Source organism: Eleutherodactylus coqui, chromosome 3, assembly GCF_035609145.1.
Source record: "Eleutherodactylus coqui strain aEleCoq1 chromosome 3, aEleCoq1.hap1, whole genome shotgun sequence".
NCBI lineage: Eukaryota > Metazoa > Chordata > Amphibia > Anura > Eleutherodactylidae > Eleutherodactylus > Eleutherodactylus coqui.
In genome coordinates this window covers 179,004,243-179,028,427 of record NC_089839.1, presented here as the reverse complement: position 1 = coordinate 179,028,427, position 24,185 = coordinate 179,004,243, and the positions used below count along the sequence as shown (strand labels likewise).

At 47.9% G+C, this 24,185-nt stretch overlaps 1 protein-coding gene across 1 annotated transcript in view; it reads left to right on the top strand.

The window, feature by feature from the left end:
• FAM107A (family with sequence similarity 107 member A) overlaps positions 1-24,185 on the top strand; it is an 83,938-nt gene that overhangs the window by 42,220 nt on the left and 17,533 nt on the right. The window contains exon 2 of the mRNA XM_066594609.1: positions 1,968-2,142. Within this exon, the coding sequence (XP_066450706.1) occupies positions 1,968-2,142 (175 nt within the window). The remainder of the gene's footprint in view (positions 1-1,967; positions 2,143-24,185) is intronic.

Genomic DNA, 24,185 nt, shown 5'->3' with positions numbered 1-24,185 from the left:
TCTCCTGCCTCTGTCAGTTTGTCTGCTATTTTGTTACCATCTGCCAGGTTGTTTCATCTGCCCCAGTACTATCAATATTGTTTCGTGTTGTTTTTTTTCATCTGCCTGTCCTGTCGGTAGTCTACCCATTTCATCAAGGTATGCCATTACTCCTTCTTGGTCCCTAGTTAGCGTCGGGACTGCCGCCCAATTGGCTGCCTGGGGTTAGCCAGGAGTGGAGGCAAGTAGGCAGGGACAGGGGTTGCGGGTAAGATTCAGGGCAACCCAGGCTGGCGTATCCAGGGTAGGTTACTGTAACAAGCGAGGTTTATGTGTCGGGGTGTTGCATGCTACAAAACATTGCATCTGTGAAGGGACCAATAGGAAAGCATGGGCTTCACATACATGTGATATGTAGCATTGTAGCAACGCGACAAAATCGTGCAACTGTTACGGCACTCTGACCCCCCGAGCGCCAGGTGGGGTGCCCTGAACTTCCCGCACCCCACTGTCCCTGCCTACTTGCCTCAGCCCTGGCTAACCCCAGGCAGACAACTGGACGGCGGTCCCTGCACTGGCTAGGGACCTAGCGACTGACAAGATGAGACTAACTAATGGGGGACAGAGTGCCGACAGAGAAGGCAGATGGAAATGACCAACAGACAAAGACTGAGCTAATGACAAGCTGGAGGAAGCTGACTAGCAAACTAGGAGCTGGCTGAGACTATCTGCAGACAGACTAACTAGACGCAGGCAGAACCAATAACTGGCAGTGAGCTCAGGACACTGCCAGCCTTATAAGTACAAGACTCCGCCCCGGGGTGGAGAGTGGGAGGAGCCAGCTCCCCCACTACTGCACAAGAGAGGTGGAGGAGTGCGGGTGGACACGCCCACGCCGCCGCACACCAGCCACTCCACGTCGCCGGGAGAGCCCCGATGTCAGAGCTCCAGGATGCCGGAGCCGACGCCGAAGCAGCGCGCGCTGACCGCGGGACCCTGCGCCGCCCTGCATGGTAACAGCAACTTTGTCGCCCATGTGAAGGAGGCCTTAAGCATAACATTTTAGCTAGTAACCATATAAACCATGTTGACAAAAGTATTGGGACACACATAGAAGGTGATGAAATTTGATTTTATTCAAGTTTTCCAATATGTTTTGGGCTGCCTTTGGTCTCAATGACTGCAGTAAACCTCCTAGGCATGCTTTCCATCAAATTCTGATATATGTGTGGAGGGATTTGCCTCCATTCATCGAGAAGAGCTTCAGATAGTGATTGGCGTGCATGGGTACGGTGTACTAGTTCGCCCCAAAGATGTTGGATGTGATTGAGATCCAGACTTTGGGCTGGCCAATTAAGCTTGCAGATGTTTTGCTCCTGAAACGAAGCCTCAGCAATGTGTGCTGTATGATATGGTGCTCGGCCATGTTGGTAGAAACATGGAGCTGTACCAAAGTATTGCCACAGCGAATGTAATGCCACATTGTCCAGAATGTCTCTGTTCCCATTAGTGTGGAGGGTGGACTTCACTTTAACCAATGGCTCTAGTCCTTCCCATCCAATTTGCATATCCCCTTCTCTTGACAGCATAGGATTGGTGGGTGTCCCGATACTTTTGTCAACATAGTGTATATGATACTTTATAGTATCTGAAATCCACAATCCAGTAAATAGGATATAGAACTGGTGAAGAGACTGAAGACATGAGTATAGACTGCATTACCAGACACATCCATTGGACAAGAGTGGCACTGTCCCTGCAAAAATAAAGCTAACCTTTTTTCTAATCTTTGACAACCACTTTAAGTTACAACTACCATTTGTCTAAGGTAAAGCCAGTGGGCACTAAGTGCACCAAACAGCTTCGTAGACGTCAGTGCAAGGGTTGGTCAGCAGGCTGGTTGAATAGGTATTCTGTGTATGTAATCCAGGTTATGCTTATTTTAGCAAGGTGCATCAATATCTGTATTATGTGTGTTTTACCTGCAGCTTCCATGTACTCTGAGATACAGAGGGAGCCGCCTGATATAGGAAGTATTCTGGCTCATCCTGACTATCTGGAACCAAACACTGAACTTATCAAGCCCAAGAAACTCCTAAATCCTGTAAAAGCATCTAGAAGTCACCAGGAGCTCCATCGTGAATTGCTCATGAACCATCGGAGGTACATCTTTCCATAATTTTTCACTTCTCTCAACTCAAATTGCTCAAATTATCCAACATTGATTTTCTTATTTTAAAAACAGCTCAGATCATAGGTACTCAACAGGCCAACAGGGCTCCGAATGCTGACCTTGGCCACCAGCTCTCCAGACTTCTTCTGTCTAGACCAAGAGAAGGAGCTGCTGCTCTCAGTGTGATCCCACTGACCTGACCGGATGCTGTGGACACTGACCTGACACTGTGACATAGTTTTGCTCCTTCCCCGGCTCTGGACTCTCGGTGATCTTGAGGAGTCGGATATAAGGGAGGATCAAATATAGCAGGAGGCCACACAAAGCTCATCTACACGTGTGTACCAGTGAAAGGAGGGGAGGAAGGATTTTACATGGGACTGTGTGTTGGATGGCGCTGAAGAGAGGAAAAGACATTGGTTTATGTAGGACTATATATTAGATCTGATGAAAAGAGGGGGAAATATGTTTTCCATGGGACTGTACGTTTGGTGAGTATGTTGAGAGGCTGAAGTTTGGGGGAGTGTTGAGTTTTTTACATGGGACTGTAAGAAGAGATAATGGGAGGGGGTGTGTGATGTTTACATGGAACTGTATTTTGGGGGTGAAGAGAGGAGAGTGATCTTTCTCTGTATGGCATTGTATGATTGAGAAAATGAAGGCAGGGAGAGTGTTTTTTACATGGGACTGGATGTCGGAGGAGGGCACTACAAACAAAGGGGCCACAGGGGGACACTATAACTAAAAAAGGACCACAGGGGGGCACTATAAGGAGGGCCATGGAGGTCAGCATAACTAGAAGGGGCTACAGAGGGGCACTATTTACGATAGAGGAATTATTAAAAGGGGCATTGGGGTTAGGGGCAGGATGAGAAGGGTGTGAAGAGATGAATTGTAGCTGATGATGGCGGTCTGGGTCCAGATAGATACGTAAAACAAAAACAGATGTCACATATTTGGGATCACCATAATCCCACCATAATTTATATGTAATTATAATTACGTCTCTTGATTTAATCCTCATGATCAGGGTTTGACCTTCATCTGATGGCAGACCCAGGTAAGTGGACCTTTACAAAAACTAGTTGAGTACCTCTGGCTTAGAGTGTAACAAAAAAAAAATAGAAGTCACACTGACGTTACTGATCCCTGCCGATCTGGTTTCAGCTACTTCCGGTTCCCTGTTGGTTTCTGTACTGCCTTAAAGCTGATTATGTTTCGTCTAACCAGTAACTGGCTGCAGCGGTTAGTTGGAACATGATTAGTTGCAGGGGGTGCAGAGACCGACGGCGGACTGGAAAGAGTAGGAAGTGGATTGGTGGAGATCAGTAAGCCAAATATGACTTCTTTTTTCATTTTGTAACATTCTAAGGGGTTAAAAAAAAGAAAATCACTGCTGAACAGTCCCATTTAAACATTAAATGGATTGTACTAAGACTGACTCGTATCACCTATCTTTCCAGTGCTGAGATGCTCCACGGATCTACACCACAGTGAGGAGGAGATTGAATGGAGTAGCGGTCACAAATGTGCATTTTCGCTCTATGCATCTAGCAGAGATGGCCCAGCACTTGTACACTGCTATTTCCGTCAGTCCCATTGAAATAAATGGAGCAGTGCTGTGTGTGCGTGTGATCGCCACTGAATTCAATATTTATGGGTGAAGCAAGAAGAAGGGGACTTGGGATCCCTGTTCTAGGCATCGGTGGGGTTTCAGCGGCGAGAACCCCACTGTTCAAACTTATGATAGATGATAAGAGTCAGTCTTGGTACAATCCCTTTAAAGGGGTTTTCTGGGACTAAAATATTGATGGCCTATCCACCAAATAGGTCAATAATGTCAGAAGGATGGAGGTTGATTTGCTGTTTGAAGAGGTTGTGGTGTTTGGGCAAGTGCCCTGATCTATGTCATTGGCCTGTGACGCCACGTTCATTGTTCACGTGGCCAGAGGGCAGCTCAGTTCCATTTAAGTGAATGGGATTGAGCTCTAATACCTGGCACCATTGCTACAAAATGAACGGCTCTGGTGAAGAGGCCGCTGTACTCAACCGAGTGCGGCCTCTTCAAACAGCTGATCAGCAAGGGTGCCAGGAGTCAGACATCCAGCGATCCCATATTAATAGCTTATCCAGAGAGATTTGTGGTGCTCATGAATTTAGCTCCCAGACGATTGCCTAGATTGAGTATAAATTCTATGTTGTGAGCATTATTAGGTCTGCATTCCTTGGATATGAACATAAATTCTCCTATTTACTGACAGTAGACCGGGATCTTGAAATAGTGATTAATTAAAACATTACAAAAATTAAAACCTTTAATACTGTTTTTAAATATCCTACAAGATGCTGAGGAACTTTTTGGTGTCATTTTCTCATTCATTTGTTCTGGGTGCTATGATAGGATGGAGATATTACAGACCATAGGCAATCAGAAGATGGTTGTATTCACACAGTTGTAATACAACTGCATTTTAGCACCTTGACGGGAACCGGTCATCAACTTTGAGTCCCATAAACTACATTATCGAGTTCAAAGGTGAAGGATGGGAGACGGGGGAGCTGTGTTTCATACTCAGTTCTTGCAGTGTGTCCTCTCAAAGTTGACGTGCTCACATAGTATGACTATTTTCAGACAGCTCCGTACATGTGCTCTCCCATTCATCTCTATAGAAGAGCATGCACAGAGCCATCTGAAAAGTGTCATGGTGTCTGTGCACACCAACTTCATGGAGATAGGGCAGGAAAGAAACATCACCCCACCCCGACTCTGTTTCTTCACGTTTGAGCCCTATAATTTAGTTTATGGGGATCAAAGGTAAGGACAGGTTCCCTTCAAGGTATTTTAGACAAGCAAATTAATTGCCCTTAAGAGCGCTGATCAACGATAAAACAAGTTGATAGGCACTTACAAGAACTGTCACAAGACAGATATCGGCCAGGCGATCGGTTGGTGCGCAAAAAAATGCTCTCCACACATGTTAAAAATACAGGTGACAGAAGCTTCATTGAATGACAGCTGAGCGCTGCTTGTGATTGGTCACAGCGCTCAGCCAATCAGAAGCAGTGCTAAGCCATTCATTGAATTCAAGCCCCGAAAATCACTGCAGGGGTTGCCTGCATCCCATTGCTTTCAATGGGGTGGCCGCAGCATCGGCCCCATTGAAAGCAATGGGAGAACATCGCGATCCTCTGCCACAGCTGTGGCAGGGAATTCCTTCATCCCCACGGGGAGTGCCCTCATCACTGAACACTGTGACAGTGCTGTCACAGTGTTCAGTGATGAGGGGACTCCCCGTGAGGATTCTTTACATGCAGCACGGACCTTGCCGGTGCACGCATGTCCTATCTTTTGCAAGTGCAAAGATTTTGCGCCTGTAAAAAATGGAAATGTGAACACTACATAGGAAGCTAATGGTTCTAATAGAGGGGCTTTTTTATGTGCACATAGGCGCAAGCTCGTCTGACTTCGCCCTAAGAATGCGGACCTTTTTTTCTCCATTTTCAGTTTTTCCTCCCTCTCTTAAAAAATTATAACTCTTTTATTTATTCATCAATGTAGCTGTATGAGGTCTTGTTATTTGTGGGACGAGTTGTATTTTGCAATGGTACTATTCAATATACCATATAATGTACTAAAAAACTTCTAAGCAGAGTTAAATATAAAAAAAATTCTGTGATCTTGGTGAGGGACTTGTTTCTACAGCGTACACACTGCAAAAATGACATGATGGCTTTATTGTGTGTGTCACTATGATTACTATGATACTAAATTTACATAGTTTTTTTTCTGTACTACTTTTTTTTTCCAAACATATTTAATTTTTTTTAATTATTTTCTGTCGCTATCTTCTGATAGACATAACTTTTATTTTTCCGTCGACATAGCTGTGCGATGGCTCATCTTTTGTGGACTTTCCTATAGTTTCTATTGGTACAATTCTGGAGTACATAAGACTTTTTGATCTCTTTTTATTAAATTTTTTCTTTTTTCTTGGAGACGGGGTAACCAAAAAAAGTACATTTCTGACGTTTACTGTGCGGGGTAAATGACGCATTACTATGAAAGATCTGACGTTTACGGATAAAGCAATACAAAATATGTTTTTGGGTTTTATTATTTAGATTCATTTTTATGAATATGGTAAAGGGTTTTTTTTTTTTACTTTTATTAGCTTTAATTTTTTTAATAATTAATTCAACTTTTTTAAACTTATTTTTCTAAATTTATTAATCCCCAAAGGGGACAAGAACTTGTGATGCTTTGACTGCTCCTGCAGTACGATGTAATGCCATAGCATTACATTATACCGCGATCTGATAGGCAATCTATCAAGCCACGTTACTGGCATGACTTGATAAGCAATCTGCAATGGTAGCCCAGGGTCTTTCACAAGGCCCCCATCTGCCATGGCAACCGCAAGGCAACCGATCTCATCGCGAGGGGCAGTGCAGGGCCACAGAGCATCCATCAGGGCATTTATGTGCTGCTGTCAGAATTGACAGCGGCATTTAAAGGTTTATTAGCTCCGATTAGTGGCTCGGCTTATCAGAGCTGTTGTGGGTGGGTGTCGGCTGTAAAAAAGAGTCTGCACTCGTATTGTATGGAGCAGAATCGACCACCGATCCACCTCCATACGAATCCCTAACTTTCGGGACATAAATGTACATCCTGTAGTGTTAAGGGCTTAAGGAACAGGCAATTTTCATGGTCACATTGTAAGAGCTAAAACTCATTGACATAGCCCTTACGATAGGTTGTTTTTTTGAGGGGGATGAGTTGTGTATTTTAATGGCACGACAGGGGCACAAATTTTATAACGTTTATTACATTTCGGGGGAGCAGGGTTGAATACAATGGAAACCCCCCTCCCCTTTCCCCGAGAAAGTCTGCCACTGTTTTTGGGTTTTGTTCTTACAGCGTTCACTATTAGCATAATTATTGCAATTTATATAGATTTTTCATTTTTTACTACTTTCGCACAATAAAAACACATTTTAAAAGAAAAACAATTGAATCAGCATTGCCGCATTTTAAGGGTTTATTCACACAAGCGTATATCATCCGGTGTTTTCACGGCCCGCCGATATACGTTACCATCTGATGCATTGGATTCCAATGCATCAGATCACACAGGCGTATTCCCGCGGCGTAAAAGATCATCCTAGCCTGACTACGGCTGCTGCCCTAGACTCCTATGGGAGCCAAAGACAGCAGCCGGAGAAGGGAGGTGGGCAGGGGTTTAGCAGCATGACTGCTATACTCCCTCCCCCTTTTCTCTTCCACTATGGCTGTTTGCAATGAGGGCGGGTCAGGGCAGAGATAAGCTCCACCCCATCCCGCCCCCTCCCCTTGCTGGCTGTGGACAAGGGGCATCCCTCCCCCTTCCATTGCAAACAGCCGGAGGGGAGGAGAGAGGAGGGGAGCCGGTGAGGTGGAGTGAAAGGGAAGACAGCTTAGCTCTGCCTGAAAGCATATACGCTGAGCCAGTGCATCACACTGTAGCTTATATCGGCCGGCCGATGTATGTTCATGTGAATAAGCCCCAAGATCCAGAGCATTTTTCTTCATCTGGAACGGAGCTCTGTGAAGGCTTGTTTTTTGCAGGAAGAGTTTATTGTTACGATTTTGAGATGCATTTTAGTTTTGGATTGCTTTTTGTTACATTTTTTGGGAGGCAAGCAAAAGCCAAACAACATTTCCGGCATTTTCTTTTTAAACTTGTTTTTTTTACAATATTCACCATGCGAGGTAAACAACAAATAATTTTCATTGTCTGGATTATTATAAATTCGGTACTACCTAATATGTGTATCTATATGATAGTACACTGCATTACTTATTGTAGTGTATTCTGCTTAGCCTTTGTCAGTCTTCCAGCTACTATGGGAATCCATTGGTACCTTGTAATCACTCTGCAGGGTGCCTATGTGTCAAAAGCAGCCCCTTCTCCTGTCATCTGCCTAAATATTGCATTTGCTATTGCTTGTGGTATATAAGGGGTTTAGTTGCCAGAATCTCAGGTTTCTCCATTGCTGGCAGTTAGGCCTCCTTCACACGGGCGACACGGCATTGCCGCGAGAAAGTTGCTGCAATATTGCATCGCTGGTCCATGCAATATCGTTGTGTCTTCTCGTGTCAATACCGCGATTTTGTAGTGCTACATGCGAGGATTTTCGGGGGAGGCTTGAAATATAAGCCCTTCTCCGAAAAGAAGCCATAGCTAAAGAAGAAAAAAAACAATACACATACATCACCTCTCCCGTGCTGTCAGCCCGGCCGCATCTTCTCCCCAGGTCCCGGCACTGATCTTCTTCTCTTCTGGCTGGGGATTCAAAAATCCCCGCCTCCTGAAAGCGATGGCTGTGATTGGCTGACGCGTTGCCAATCACAGCCCACACTCGATGAGTGACTGTGATTGGTTCGTTCACAGTCATTTATCGAGCACTGGCTGCGATTGGCTAAGCGTTAGCCTATCACAGCCAGCGCTTTCAGGAGGCGGGGATTTTTGAATCCCCGGCCAGAAGAGAGGAAGATGATCAGTGCCGGGACCCAAGGAGAAGATGTGGCCAGGCTGCCAGCACGGGAGAGGTGATGTATGTGTATTTTCTATTTTTTTTTTCTGCAGCTAGGGCTTAGATGTGGCCTTGCATCATATCGCACGAAAACCGCGTTTTCGTGTGATTCAATGCAACAGAGAGGAAGGCTCCATAGGGAAACATAGGCTACAAAATCGCGCGAGTCGCGGGTATATCGCCGGACCAGCGAGGTTTTTGTGTCGTTTTGTAGCATGCTACAAAACATCGCATATGTGAAGGAACCCATAAGAAAGCATGGGCTTCTTACACATGCGATTTGTAGCATTGTAGCAACGCTACAAAATCACACGACTTTGTCGCCCGTGTGAAGGAGGCCTTACAGCAGAAGCCTGGCTGTCAGTAGTCAGCTAAGCCATCACCTTAAAAAGATATGTGTGCAAGTTTAAAGAGCATTAGTGAGGTCAGAAATAAAGCCAGATTGTGGTCACAAAGGGGTTAAAGTTACATCTGGCTGAAGTTTTTGTAAACAAAAAATGAGCATTAAAAACACAGATGAAAATACTGCGCAAAAACATTCTAAAACGTCTTGTGTGAATCCTGCTTAAGAAGACACAATTTATTTTCTTGGATTTGACCTTGGCTCCAGCAATTGAACAGAGTATCTTCTGTCCCAGAACGGCAGTTGTCAGCTCAGTATCACTCTCCATTTACAAGTCAGGTAGGAGTGCGACGACAAGGTCACCAGGGAATCCTGTCCGACAAGTAACCTTTATACTCACATTTAACAGCGGCAGAGACACATGGCTCAGACCTCATATAGTATGCATTACAGCCGCTTGTACTGCACAGTCAGACCCAATGGCAGCAATAATACACAGTAATACAGTAAAGCATTAAGAAGTAGGCGCCGGTAATGGGTCATCTCTAACAAGCTGCAATATGTGTCTTCTTATTTAATTGTTTCTTATATTATTACCTAGTGCATTTTTTTTGTTTCTGCATCTAGATTGTATTTTTTTTACCTATACATTTCTGCGGCCAGATTCACATGGGTGTATTTGCACATGAAATTTTTGCGCACGCAATACGCAGAAAATAGAACCCATTAATTTTAATGGATTCCTTCATATTTATTAAAAGTGCCAAAATTGGAAACATTTTGAAAAAGTTGTCATTTTTTCACATTTTCAACTGTAATTAGAGATGAGCGAGCACCAAGATGCTCGGGTGCTCGTTACTCGAGACGAACTTTTCGCGATGCTCGAGGGTTCGTTTCGAATAACGAACCCCATTGAAGCCAATGGGCGACCCGAGCATTTTTGTATATCGGCGATGCTCGCTAAGGTTTTCGTTTGTGAAAATCTGGGCAATTCAAGAAAGTGATGGGAACGACACAGCAACGGATAGGGCAGGCGAGGGGCTACATGTTGGGCTTCATCTCAAGTTCACAGGTCCCACTATTAAGCCACAATAGCGGCAAGAGTGGGCCCCCCCAACAACTTTTACTTCTAAAAAGCCCTCATTAGCAATGCATACCTTAGCTAAGCACCACACTACCTCCAACAAAGCACAATCACTGCCTGCATGACACTCCGCTGCCACTTCTCCTGGGTAACATGCTGCCCAACCCCCCCCCCCCCACGACCCAGTGTCCACAGCGCACACCAAAGTGTCCCTGCCCAGCCTTCAGCTGCCCTCATGCCACGCCACCCTCATGTCTATTTATAAGTGCGTCTGCCAGAGGAACCGCAGGCACACACTGCAGAGGGTTGGCACGGCTAGGCAGCGACCCTCTTTAAAAGGGGCGGGGCGATAGTCCACAATGCTGTACAGAAGCAATGAGAAATCCAATCCTGTGCCACCTCCATCTGGAGCTGCACACGTGGGCATAGCAATGGGGAACCTATGTGCCACACACTATTCATTCTGTCAAGGTGTCTGCATGCCCGAGTCAGACCGCGGTTTTTTATAAATAGTCACAGGCAGGTACAACTCCGCAATGGGAATTCCGTGTGCACCCACGGCATGGGTGGCTCCCTGGAACCCACCGGCTGTACATAAATGTATCCCATTGCAGTGCCCTGGACAGCAGAGCTAACGGCAGATTAAATGCAGGTGGGCTTCAGCCCACACTGCATGCCCCAACCGGAGAAGGGTTTTTAATTCATAGACACAGGAAGGTACAACTCCCTATTGTGAAGTCCCTGTGGACCGACAGCATGGGTGGGTGCCAGGAAGCCACCGGCGATACATAAATATATCCCATTGCATTGCCCATCACAGCTGAGGTAATAAATTCATGTTTAATGCAGGTGGGCTTCGGCCCACACTGCATGCCCCAGTCAGACTGGGGTTCTTTAGAAGTGGACACATGTAGTTACAACTCCCTGTGGACCCACAGCATGGGTGGCTCCCTGGAACCCACCGGCGGTACATAAATATATCCCATTGCATTGCCCATCACAGCTGAGGGAATAAATTCATGTTTAATGCAGGTGGGCTTCGGCCCACACTGCATGCCCCAGTCAGACTGGGGTTCTTTAGAAGTGGACACATGTAGTTACAACTCCCTGTGGACCCACAGCATGGGTGGCTCCCTGGAACCCACCGGCGGTACATAAATATATCCCATTGCATTGCCCATCACAGCTGAGGTAATAAATTCATGTTTAATGCAGGTGGGCTTCGGCCCACACTGCATGCCCCAGTCAGACTGGGGTTCTTTAGAAGTGGACACATGCAGTTACAACTCCCTGTGGACCCACAGCATGGGTGGGTGCCAGGAAGCCACTGGCGGTACATAAATACATCCCATTGCAGTGCCCAACACAGCTGATGTAACGTCAGCTGTAATGCAGGTGGGCTAAAAATTAATTTGATTACACTGTAGGCGAGGGCCCCCAAAAATTGGTGTACCAACAGTACTAATGTACCTCAGAAAAATTGCCCATGCCCAACCAAGAGGGCAGGTGAAACCCATTAATCGCTTTGGTTAATGTGGCTTAATTGGTAACTAGGCCAGGAGGCAGCCCAGTTAAAATAAAAATTGGTTGAGGTGAAAGTTTCAACGCTTTAATGAGCATTGAAACGTATAAAAATGGTTTAGAAAAATTATATGACTGAGCCTTGTGGGCCTAAGAAAAATTGCCCGTTCGGCGTGATTATGTGAGGTTTCAGGAGGAGGAGCAGGAGGAGGAGGAGGAATATTATACACAGATAGATGAAGCAAAAAGGTCCCCGTTTTTGATGGGGATAGAGAACGATGCTTCCATCCGCGGGTGCAGCCTACGTATTGCTTAGGTTTCGCTGCTGTCCGCTGGTGGAGAAGAGAAGTCTGGGGAAATCCAGGCTTTGTTCATCTTGATGAGTGTTAGCCTGTCGGCACTGTCGGTTGACAGGTGGGTACGCTTATGTGTGATGATTCCCCAAGCCGCACTAAACACCCTCTCTGACAAGACGCTAGCCGCAGGACAAGCAAGCACCTCCAGGACATACAGCGCGAGTTCAGGCCACGTGTCCAGCTTCGACACCCAGTAGTTCTAGGGGGCAGAGGCATCACGGAGGACGGTCGGGCGATCGGCTACGTACTCCCTCACCATCCTTTTACAGTGCTCCCGCCGACTCAGCCGTGACTGGGGAGCGGTGACACAGTCTTGCTGGGGAGCCATAAAGCTGTCAAGGGACTTACAGAGTGTTTCCCTGCCTGTGCTGTACATGCTGCCTGATCTCCGCGCCTCCCCTGCTACCTGGCCCTCGGAACTGCGCCTTCGGCCACTAGCGCTGTCGTATGGGAATTTTACCATCAGTTTGTCCGCCAGGGTCCTGTGGTATAGCAACACTCTCGAACCCCTTTCCTCTTCGGGTATGAGAGTGGAAAGGTTCTCCTTATACCGTGGGTCAAGCAGTGTGTACACCCAGTAATCCGTAGTGGCCAGAATGCATGTAACGCGAGGGTCACGAGAAAGGCATCCTAACATGAAGTCAGCCATGTGTGCCAGGGTACCTGTACGCAACACATGGCTGTCCTCACTAGGAAGATCACTTTCAGGATCCTCCTCCTCCTCCTCCTCCTCAGGCCATACACGCTGAAAGGATGACAGGCCAGCAGCATGTGTACCCTCACCAGTGGGCCAAGCTGTCTCTTCCCCCTCCTCCTCATCTTCCTCCTCCTCCTCCTCCTCACCGCGCTAAGATATAGACAGGAGGGTGCTCTGACTATCCAGCGACATACTGTCTTCCCCCGGCTCTGTTTCCGAGCGCAAAGCGTCTGCCTTTATGCTTTGCAGGGAACTTCTCAAGAGGCATAGCAGAGGAATGGTGACGCTAATGATTGCAGCATCGCCGCTCACCACCTGGGTAGACTCCTCAAACTTTCCAAGCACCTGGCAGATGTCTGCCAACCAGGCCCACTCTTCTGAAAATAATTGAGGAGGCTGACTCCCACTGCGCCGCCCATGTTGGAGTTGGTATTCCACTATAGCTCTACGCTGCTCATAGAGCCTGGCCAACATGTGGAGCGTAGAGTTCCACCGTGTGGGCACGTCGCACAGCAGTCGGTGCACTGGCAGATTAAACCGATGTTGCAGGGTGGCATTGTCCGTGTGGAACTTGCGGAAATGTGCGCAGAGCCGGCGCACCTTTACGAGCAGGTCTGACAAGCGTGGGTAGCTTTTCAGAAAGCGCTGAACCACCAAATTAAAGATGTGGGCCAGGCATGGCACATGCGTCAGGCTGCCGAGCTGCAGAGCCGCCACCAGGTTACGGCCGTTGTCACACACGACCATGCCCGGTTGGAGGCTCAGTGGCGCAAGCCAGCGGTCAGCCTGCTCTGTCAGACCCTGCAGCAGTTCATGGGCGGTGTGCCTCTTATCTCCTAAGCTGAGTAGTTTCAGCACGGCCTGCTGACGCTTGCCCACCGCTGTGCTGCCACGCCGCGCAACACCGACTGCTGGCGACGTGCTGCTGCTGACACATCTTGATTGCGAGACAGAGGTTGCGTTGGAGGAGGAGGAGGGTGCTTTAGTGGAGGAAGCATACACCGCCGCAGATACCACCACCGAGCTGGGGCCCGCAATTCTGGGGGTGGGTAGGACGTGAGCGGTCCCAGGCTCTGACTCTGTCCCAGCCTCCACTAAATTCACCCAATGTGCCGTCAGGGAGATATAGTGGCCCTGCCCGCCTGTGCTTGTCCACGTGTCCGTTGTTAAGTGGACCTTGGCAGTAACCGCGTTGGTGAGGGCGCGTACAATGTTGCGGGAGACGTGGTCGTGCAGGGCTGGGACGGCACATCGGGAAAAATAGTGGCGACTGGGAACTGAGTAGCGCGGGGCCGCCGCCGCCATCATACTTTTGAAGGACTCCGTTTCCACAACCCTATACGGCAGCATCTCCAGGCTGATAAATTTGGCTACGTGCACGTTTAACGCTTGAGCGTGCGGGTGCTTGGCGGCGTACTTGCGCTTGCGCTCAAACACTTGCGCTAGCGACGGCTGGACGCTGCGCTGACAGACATTGGTGGATGGGGCCGAGGACAGCGGAGGTGAGGGTGTGGGTGCAGGCCAGGAGACGGTAGTGCCTGTGTCCTCAGAGCGGGGTTGGATCTCAGTGGCAGGTTGGGGCACAGGGGGAGAGGCAGCGGTGCAAACCGGAGGCGGTGAACGGCCTTCGTCCCACCTTGTGGGGTGCTTGGCCATCATATGTCTGCGCATGCTGGTGGTGGTAAGGCTGGTGGTGGTGGCTCCCCGGCTGATCTTGGCGCGACAAAGGTTGCACACCACTGTTCGTCGGTCGTCCGCACTCTCAGTGAAAAACTGCCAGACCTTTGAGCACCTCGGCCTCTGCAGGGTGGCATGGCGCGAGGGGGCGCTTTGGGAAACAGTTGGTGGATTATTCGGTCTGGCCCTGCCTCTACCCCTGGACACCGCACTGCCTCTTGCAACCTGCCCTGCTGCTGCCCGTGCCTCCCCCTCTAAAGACCTGTCCTCAGTAGGCGTAGCAAACCAGGTGGGGTCAGTCACCTCATTGTCCTGCTGCTCTTCCTCTGAATCCTCTGTGCGCTCCTCCCTCGGACTTACTGCCCTTACTACTACCTCTCTGATAGACAACTGTGTCACATCGTCATCGGCCTCCTCACCCACTGAAAGGTCTTGAGACAGTTGCCGGAAGTCCCCAGCCTCATCCCCCGGACCCCGGGAACTTTGCAATGGTTGGGCATCAGTCACGATAAACTCCTCTGGTGGGAGAGGAACCACTGCTGCCCAATCTGAGCAGGGGCCCGAGAACAGTTCCTGGGAGTCTGCCCGCTCCTCAGAATGTCTCATTTTCATGGAGTGAGGAGGCTGGGAGGAAGGAGGAGCAGCAGCCAGAGGATTCTGAGTTGCAGCAGTGGACGGCACAGAATTGTGGGTGGACGATAGATTGCTGGAAGCACTTTCTGCCATCCACGACAGGACCTGCTCACACTGCTCATTTTCTAATAAAGGTCTACCGCGTGGACCCATTAAATGTGCGATGAATGTGGGGACGCCAGAAACGTGCCTCTCTCCTAATCCCGCAGCAGTCGGCTGCGATACACCTGGATCAGGAGCTCGGCCTGTGCCCACACCCGGACTAGGGCCTCCGCGTCCTTGGCCACGCCCACGTCCTCTAGGCCTACCCCTACCCCTCAGCATGCTGTATTACCAGTAATGCAGAAACAGAACGCTGTAATTAAATGTGCCGCTTATTGGCCTGTGGTTGGAGGCTGACTTCGCTTACGGAACGCCAGGAAATAATTTGGCGCAAGCCTGCTGTAACACTTAGCTGGTTGCGTATGATTTTGTAGAACTACTACACCCAGCACACACAGACCCAGAACCCTGAGCACAGTGACAGGCAGGCCAAATAGATTTTTTGCCCAAATTTTTTTAGCAAAGGCCCACTGCCTATAATCAATGAATATGTCTTCTGTCCCTGCCTCCACACTTCTGTCCCTGGAGTATGTCACAGAACTGCACAGTGTTGCACTGTCAACTGCAACACAGCAGTGATTTCAGAGCCCAGACAGAGCCAGGAAATAATTTGGCGCAAGCCTGCTGTAACACTTAGCTGGCTGCGTATGATTTTGTAGAACTACCACACCCAGCACACACAGACCCAGAACACTGAGCACAGTGACAGGCAGGCCAAATAGATTTTTTGCCCAAATTTTTTTAGCAAAGGCCCACTGCCTATATTCAATGAATATGTCTTCTGTCCCTGCCTCCACACTTCTGTCCCTGGAGTATTACTGCAGGGCGCAATGCTCTGCACGGCCGATATACCAAAAAAAAAAAATGTGCAACACTGCAAAAAGCAGCCTCCACAGTACTGCACACGGTTAGATGTGGCCCTAAGAAGGACCGTTGGGGTTCTTGAAGCCTACAATAACTCCTAACACTCTCCCTATAGCAGCTCCGGCACCAACAGCACTTTCCCTCAGCTATGTCAGAACGCATCTGTGGCGAGCCGCGGGAGGGGCCGATTTTTATACTCGGGTGACACCTGATCTCGCCAGCCACTCACTGTAGGGGGGTGGTATAGGGCTTGAACGTCGCAGGGGGAAGTTGTAATGCCTTCCCTGTCTTTCAATTGGCCAGAAAAGCGCGCTAACGTCTCAGAGATGAAAGTGAAAGTAACCCGAACATCGCGTGGTACTCGTTACGAGTAACGAGCATCTCGAACACGCTAATACGCGAACGAGTATCAAGCTCGGACGAGTACGTTCGCTCATCTCTAACTGTAATATCTCAAATATGTCCAAACATACTGTACAAATTTTTGATAAGATATATATTTCCATCTGTTTACTTTATTCTGAATGCACATTTGAAAAACTTTTGTGTTTTTTTAACCATGACGTACAAATTTAACAATACGTTTCAGCATTTTGAGGAACACTTTGTTTTCCTGCACCAAGCCAAGTTTGCAAAGGCTCATTAGTGTCAGAATAATAGATACCCCCCCAAATGACCCCATTTTAAAAACTACACCCCTTAATGTATCCACTGATGGGTGTCATGAGTATTTTGATCCCACCATTTTTTTTCAGGAATTAATTAAATTTAGAGGAGAAAAAATAAAATTTCATATTTTTGCAAATATGTCATTTTAAAGACATATTTTTTTCCTATAGTGCCCATGAAAATGAGGATTTACACCGCAAAATGGATACCCCCGTTTCTCCGGTGTTAAGAAATATACCCATTGTGGCCCTAATCTTATGTCTGGATGCACAACGGGACCCAAAATGAAAGGAGTAGTCGGTGTCTTTCAGAACATAAATTTTGCTTGAAGGCGTTTTAGGCCCCAAGGCACATTTGTAGAGCTCTTGAGCGGCCAAAATAAAGACAACCCCCATAAGTGACCCCATTTTGAAAACTACACCCCTTACCGAATTTATCTAGGGGTGTACTGCTCATTTTGACCCCACAGTTTTTGAATGAATTCAAGCACAGCAAAAGGAAAAAAATTGTGATTTTCGTTTTTTTGGCAATTCTGTCATTTAAAAAACTGCTGTTTTTGTAAAGCACACACATGAATGAAGACTTGCACCCCAAAATAGATACCCCTGTTTGTCCCGTGTTCAGAGACATACCCATTGTGGCCCTAATCTTTTGTCTGGATGCACAACGGGGCCCAAAATGAAAGGAGCAGTCGGTGGCTTTCAGAACAGAAATTTAGCATGAAGGTGATTTAGGCCCCATAGCACACTTGTAGAGCCCTTGAGCGGCCAAAACGACAGAAAACGAACAGTAGGAAAAAAATTACAATTTTCATTTTTTTGGCAGTTGTATCAATTTAAAAACTGTTTTTTTTGTACAGCACACATAGGAATGAAGACGTCCACCCCAAAATGGATACCCGTTTGTCCTGTGTTCAGAACTATACCCCTTGTGGCCCTAATCTACTTAAAGGACACATGGCTAGGCCTATAATAGAAGGAGCACCAGTTGGATTTCAGGGTACAACGGAATGAATTCCAGCCCCATCGCCCACTTATAGAGCCATTGAGCATCCAAAACGATAAAGAACCCCCACAAATGACCCCATTTTAAAAACTAGACCCCTTAACGAATTCATCTAGGGGTGTACTGCATATTTTGACCGGACAGTATTTGAATAAATCTAAGCAAAGCAGAAGGAAAAAATTACGTTTTTCATTTTTTTGGCAATTTCGTCAATTTAAAAACTGTTTTTTTTGTACAGTGTACATAGTAATGAAGACATTCACCCCAAAATGGATAGCCCCGTTTGTCCCGTGTTTAAAAACATACCCATTGTGGCCCTAATCTACTTACAGGAAACATGGCAAGGCCTATAATGGAGGGAACACCCGTTGGATTGCAGGGCACAACTGAATAAATTCCAGGCCCCATTGCCCACTTGTACGGAATAAAAATTGACACCTTAAATGTCAAATATCTCCTCCCCCCACACACAGACACACACTTCACGACCTTTTCGGCGTTCCCCAAATCTTAGATAAAAGTAATAATGTGAACTGTGTGGTATTTCCGAAGACAGGGGTAATTACGGAGGCTGATTGGGATGGGTACATGGGGCAATAAAACCGGGTATCCCCCCTCCTCTCATGCTTTTGGGGGGTATTTTGTGACCTCAGTGGCGGGTATGGGGTGTAAAAAATGGCACTCTGTGAGGCTTCGTAAGCTTGATGAGGTGCGGCGGTCTCACACAGAAGGCGCTCAACAAGCTGCTCCTGGAACCGCATTAAGGCGAACGTTCCCGGGGCTTCTTGTAAATTACGTATTACAGGTAGTGGTCTGAATAACGCCGGGCTCACGCGGGTGCAGGCGGAATCCGCTTGCGGAGGCCCGCAGCGGATCCCATCTGTGAGCCCGGCTGTGACCCTGCGTAGGGCCGCGTAATGTACTGCGCATATCTGCCTACTCACACAGGCGGTCATACACAGTACTTTTTTTTGTTTGCATTTCCCGCACCGTCGCTTAGCGATGACACGGGTACCCGCAGTCCGTACACAACGTAGTTGTTTTATGGGCTGTGGGTATATCAGTGCCCATGGAGCACAATGAGCTCTATGTTGCGGATATCCGTGGTAAAATAGAACCTGCTGCGTTCTCTTTTCTGCGAGTGGATTACGCAATTCGGACCCGCTAATCTGAGCGGAATTGTGTAATCCAATGCGATTGATCTGCATATTACCGCGGATCAGACGCATGCAGAATCCGTAATTCCTATCCGGTCATGTGAGACCGGCCTAAGGTAGATCGCTACCTTTTTATCACGTGACCGGGGACCGCTCAACGAGGCCACCCGTCACTGCTCCAGGCTCTCGGCGACCATTGGTCACTGGGAGTAAGGAGATTTTAATTTTCCGGGGCTCCCTGACTCCTGCGCATGTGTCCAGTGTTTTACCGGCGGTCGCATGCACAGAATCCGGGAAAGTTCACGAAGGAAGATCGCGTCGGGGTGCAAATACGGAGGCCTCCGGTAAAAAGTTTCATCTCCTCTCACCGATCGCATCGGTGAGGGGAGATGAAGCTTCACCTTTTTTTTACTTTTACGTGATCGCCATTATCCATTGGATAACGGCGAAGACGTGATCAGGAACCGCTCACCGCGGCCCCCCGTGAAATCTCCAGGCTCTCGGCTAAGTTTTGTAGCTAGGAGCAGGGAGATTTTAAATTATCACAGCTTTTGCGCATGTGCCTGCCATTGTGGCGACTGGCGCGTGCGCAGAAGCTGGGGTAAGGTCCGCGGATAAATCCGTGGGCCTTAGGTACGTCATTTCATCCTCCCTCACAGATATGATCCGTGGGGGGAGATGAAACGCAAGCTTTTTAAACTTTTATTTTTACTTTTTACCCCCTTTTTTTTTTTTTACTTTTTACACTTTTTTTTACTTTACATGATCACTGTCATCCATTGGATGACAGTGATCATGTCCCTGGTGACATCTCTCTGCTCCTGGCTACACATGGCAGCCAGGAGCAGAGGGATTTTAAATTTCCCGAGGCTTGCGCAGACGGGCACTTCAGGTCCCGGGACATCGCAGAGGACCCGAGGTGAGTATTTTCCATGAGGGGAGGTGAAACTTTACTTTTTAAAACTTTTTCGCGATTGCCGCTATCCAATGAATAGCGGCGATCGCGTGCCCGGGGACCGCTCACAGCGGTCCGCGGTAACACCTCCTGGTTCCCGGCTACCTTCAGGAGCCAGGAGTTTTTAAATTTACCGGGGGCTCCCGGGCTTCTGCGCATGCGCGTGACGTCATCGTCTGGCGCGCATGCGCAGAAGGCCGGCGGCGGGTCCGGGAGGACCCGATCTTCGGGGGACACCGCGGACAAGCCGGCTGAGTATTTTCAGCTGCCCTGATGGATTGGATCCATCAGGGCAGCTGAATATCTGACTTTTTTACAACTTTTATTTACTTTTTTGCGATCGGCGCTATCCTGGATAGCGCCGATCGCAATGCCAGGGGGGACTGCCCACATCCTGGGATGACAGCTCCATGCTGTCGGCTACCTGCGGGCACCGACAGCCTGGAGCTGTCACGTCCTCAGGCAAGTGGGCATTAATCCAAAGAGGATGCATAAAACTACGTCCTCTAGGATTAAAGCCCACTTGCTGAGGACGTAGTTTCCCAAAGGGGCAGTCGTTAAGGGGTTAAATGAACAGAAAGCAAATGGTAACATTTCAGTTGCTTCCTTTCTGCTTTCATTTTTTTAAAATTGCAGTCTACTGCGCTATTTGTTCTACTAAAAAAACGGAAGGGAAGAAAACAAAGCTTTCAGTTTGCTTCCCGGTTGTCTTTTGTCATGGGGGACATAGATGTTAAAAAAATAGTTAGGAAAATAAGTTTAAAAAAAATGACAGGATGAAAAAAGAAAAAGAAAAAAAAAATCTATCTATATATTGTGGAAGGACAGCTCGGTAGAGTGCGGGTTTGCGGCAGTCAAAGATGGAAACAAGTTGGTAAAGTCCAAGTGCAGGCGTGACCTGCGTTTATTTCAGTCCAGAAAAATCAACACAAATTCAGCCTTAGCTTCAGGCAAGAAAATAACAGTCCAGCAATAGGTCAATAGGCAGTCCCTGCCTGACCAGGTCATGCTCAGCAGGTGCACCACACAGTAGGGCTTTTACCTCTAGCAGGTATCACAGGCTGCCAGGATCTTATCCCCTCCTGTGTCAATGCACACTGCTATTTATATGCACACCTCCTGCTGGCTCAGCCTCAGCACCTGTGCTGATTGATCTCGCGCACACCCTGGAGTGAAGGAAGTGGAATGGATGGCCCCACTACCAACCTGACATCCATTCCAAAAAACCAGGCCCAGATACTTTTAAAGGAAAACCTCCAGCAACTACTTGCTGGAGATTACATTGCCCTCCTGGATTTTCATGTCTCAAACAGTGGGACATGAACTTCCTCCAGTCCCACAAGGCATAATAACGGAACCTAGGGGCGATGTACCGGCCATCCACTATCACGCCCCTCAGTACCTCACATACCCTCCCCCTCTGCTCGAACCCATAGGGGCGAACACTTACCAACCAAGCAGTGGGTTCGGGACAACGCATCAGCATTTCCTTGTAGCTTACCAGCCCTGTGCTCTACATCAAATTTAAAGTTTTGTAAAGTAAGGAACCACCTCGTCACCCGAGCGTTTTGCTCTTTGGCCTGACTCATCCAGGTGAGAGGGGAGTGGTCTGTCACCAATCTGAAAGGTTGTCCAAGCAGATAGTACCGTAGGGCCTCTAAAGCCCACTTTATCGCCAGACACTCTTGTTCCACAATGCTATAATTTCTCTTTGCGGGGGTAAGTTTCCTACTAAGATGGGTGACTGGATGCTCCTCGCCTCTAACCACTTGGGAAAGGACAGCCCCCACAGCCACATCAGAAGTATCTGTCTGTACTACGAATGTTTTTCTGAAGTCGGGAGTAATTAAGACCGGCTCTCTACACAGGGCTGTCTTTAACCTCCAAAATGCCTGCTCGGCCTCGTCATTCCACTTGATCATGGTGGAACTTCTTCCATTTGTTAGCTCTGTCAAGGGTGCTGCTATGGTGGCGAAGCTAGGTATGAACCTGCGGTAGTAGCCTACAGTCCCTAGAAACGCTCTCACCTGTTTCTTGGTCAATGGTTGGGGCCAGTTTTGGATGGCCTCTACTTTATTAATTTGAGGCTTAATAACTCCTCTTCCTATTATGTACCCCAAATAACGTGCTTCTTTCACTCCCAACGTACACTTCTTGTGGTTTGCCGTAAACCCTGCATCCCAGACGGAATCAACTACCACCTGTACTTTTGCCAAGTGACTCTCCCAGTCATTACTAAATATAATGATGTCATCCATATAGGGGGAGGCATACTGACTGTGAGGTCTCAGGATGATATCCATCATTCTTTGGAACGTAGCTGGTGCCCCATGTAGCCCAAAAGGTAGGCAGACATACTGGAAGAGTCCCTCGTGAGTGGAAAAGGCTGTCTTTTCTTTGGCCTCGTCGGTAAGTGCCAATACCCTTTAGTCAAGTCCAAGGTAGAGAAGAACCTAGCATGTCTTAGCCTTTCTATTAGCTCATCTACTCGTGGCATCGGGTAGGAGTCAAACTTAGAGACTTCGTTCAACTTCCTGAAGTCGTTGCAAAACCTCAAGGTGCCATCGCGCTTAGGAATCAGGACAATGGGACTAGACCAATCACTTTTTGACACTTCAATGACCCCAAGGTCCAACATCTTCTTTACTTCCTCTGATATAGCCTGTCTACGTGTTTCAGGAATTCTGTAGGGTTTCACCCGGACGTAAGGTTCCGTGAAGATGTCATGTTTAGTCACTGACGTACATCCCGGTAGTTCCGAAAACACATCCGTGTTTCGAAGCACCAACTCCTTTGCCTCCTGTTTAGGTCCTTAGATAGGGACCCTGAGATAGCTACTTCAGGAGCTTTGTCCATGGACTTCACAAAAACCTGGCTGCTCGGCGCATTCACCGCTGCCAGAAACTCTTGTTCTTTCCAGGGTTTAAGCAAATTCACATGGTATACCTGCTCCGGCCTCCTCCTGCCAGGTTGGTACACTTTATAATTGACTTCTCCTATGCACTCAAGCACCTCATAGGGCCCCTGCCATTTGGCTAAGAACTTGCTCTCTACTGTAGGCACCAAAACTAACACCCTATCTCCCGGGCAAAAGGTTCTGACTTTGGCCGACCTGTTATAGACTCGACTCCGTGCCACTTGTGCCTGTTCCAAGTGTTCCTTCACAATGGGCATGACAGCTGCTATCCTGCCCTGCATTATTGAAATATTTACTGAAATGTTCTAAAACACTTTTGTAGGGGGTGTGTTCACTTTCCCAAATTTCTTTGGCGAGGTCGAGGAGACCGCGTGGGTGTCTACCATACAGCAGTTCAAACGGAGAAAAACCTGTGGAGGATTGGGGAACCTCACGTATTGCGAACATCAAGGCTGGCAACAAACAATCCCAATCCTTCCCATCTTGGCTGACCACCCCTTTTTAACATACTCTTCAAAGTTTTATTAAACCTTTCGACCAGGCCATCAGTTTGCGGGTGATATACTGAGGTACGCAGTTGTTTAATCTTTAGAAGTTTGCACATCTCTCTCATTACTTTTGACATAAACGGAGTTCCTTGATCGGTAAGGATCTCTTTGGGAATACCGCTGCGGGAGAACATCTGGAACAGCTCTCGGGCAATGAGTTTGGAGGAGGTGTTTCTCAGAGGAATTGCCTCCGGGTACCGTGTGGCATAGTCTAGAATGACCAGTATATACTGATGTCCCCTAGCGGACTTCACTACTGGACCGACTAAATCCATGGCAATCTGGTCAAATGGTACCTCGATAACGGGTAATGGCACCAATGGACTCCTAAAATGAGATCTAGGGGCCGTTAATTAACATATGAGACATGAGGCGCAATACCGCTTAACCTCCCCATGTACCCCTGGCCAATAGAACCTTTGCAACACTCGTTCACGTTTTTTTTTTTACCCCCCCAGATGACCTCCAAGCACATGTTTATGAGCCAAGTCAAGAACTACACGGCGATATGGTTGGGGTACCACTAGCTGTTCCAGTTCTTCCCCGTGCACCTTGTCCACTCAGTACAACATGTCATTGTTAAAAGCCATATAAGGGTATGCCTCACTTCCACCTGGAGTTTGAGGCACCCCTTTTATTTTTTTTACGGCCTCACAGGCCCTGATCAATGTTGGGTCTTTCAGCTGAGCAGACCCAAAATTTTAATGCGACATCTCAAGGTCCAGCATGGCAGGAACTTCTGCCGGGCTTTCAGTGTCACCAGCCAGTACAGCTAGGGGATAATCAACATCGTCACTTATGGTCACCCCTACTGCGGGCCCAGCAGTGTCTGGGTCATACGGCTCAGGGCTTACCTCCTGACACACAACATTATTAGCCGCATTCTTATTGTCCAAAGACCTTTTTCTCCACATGGCCCAGAACAGTGGAAA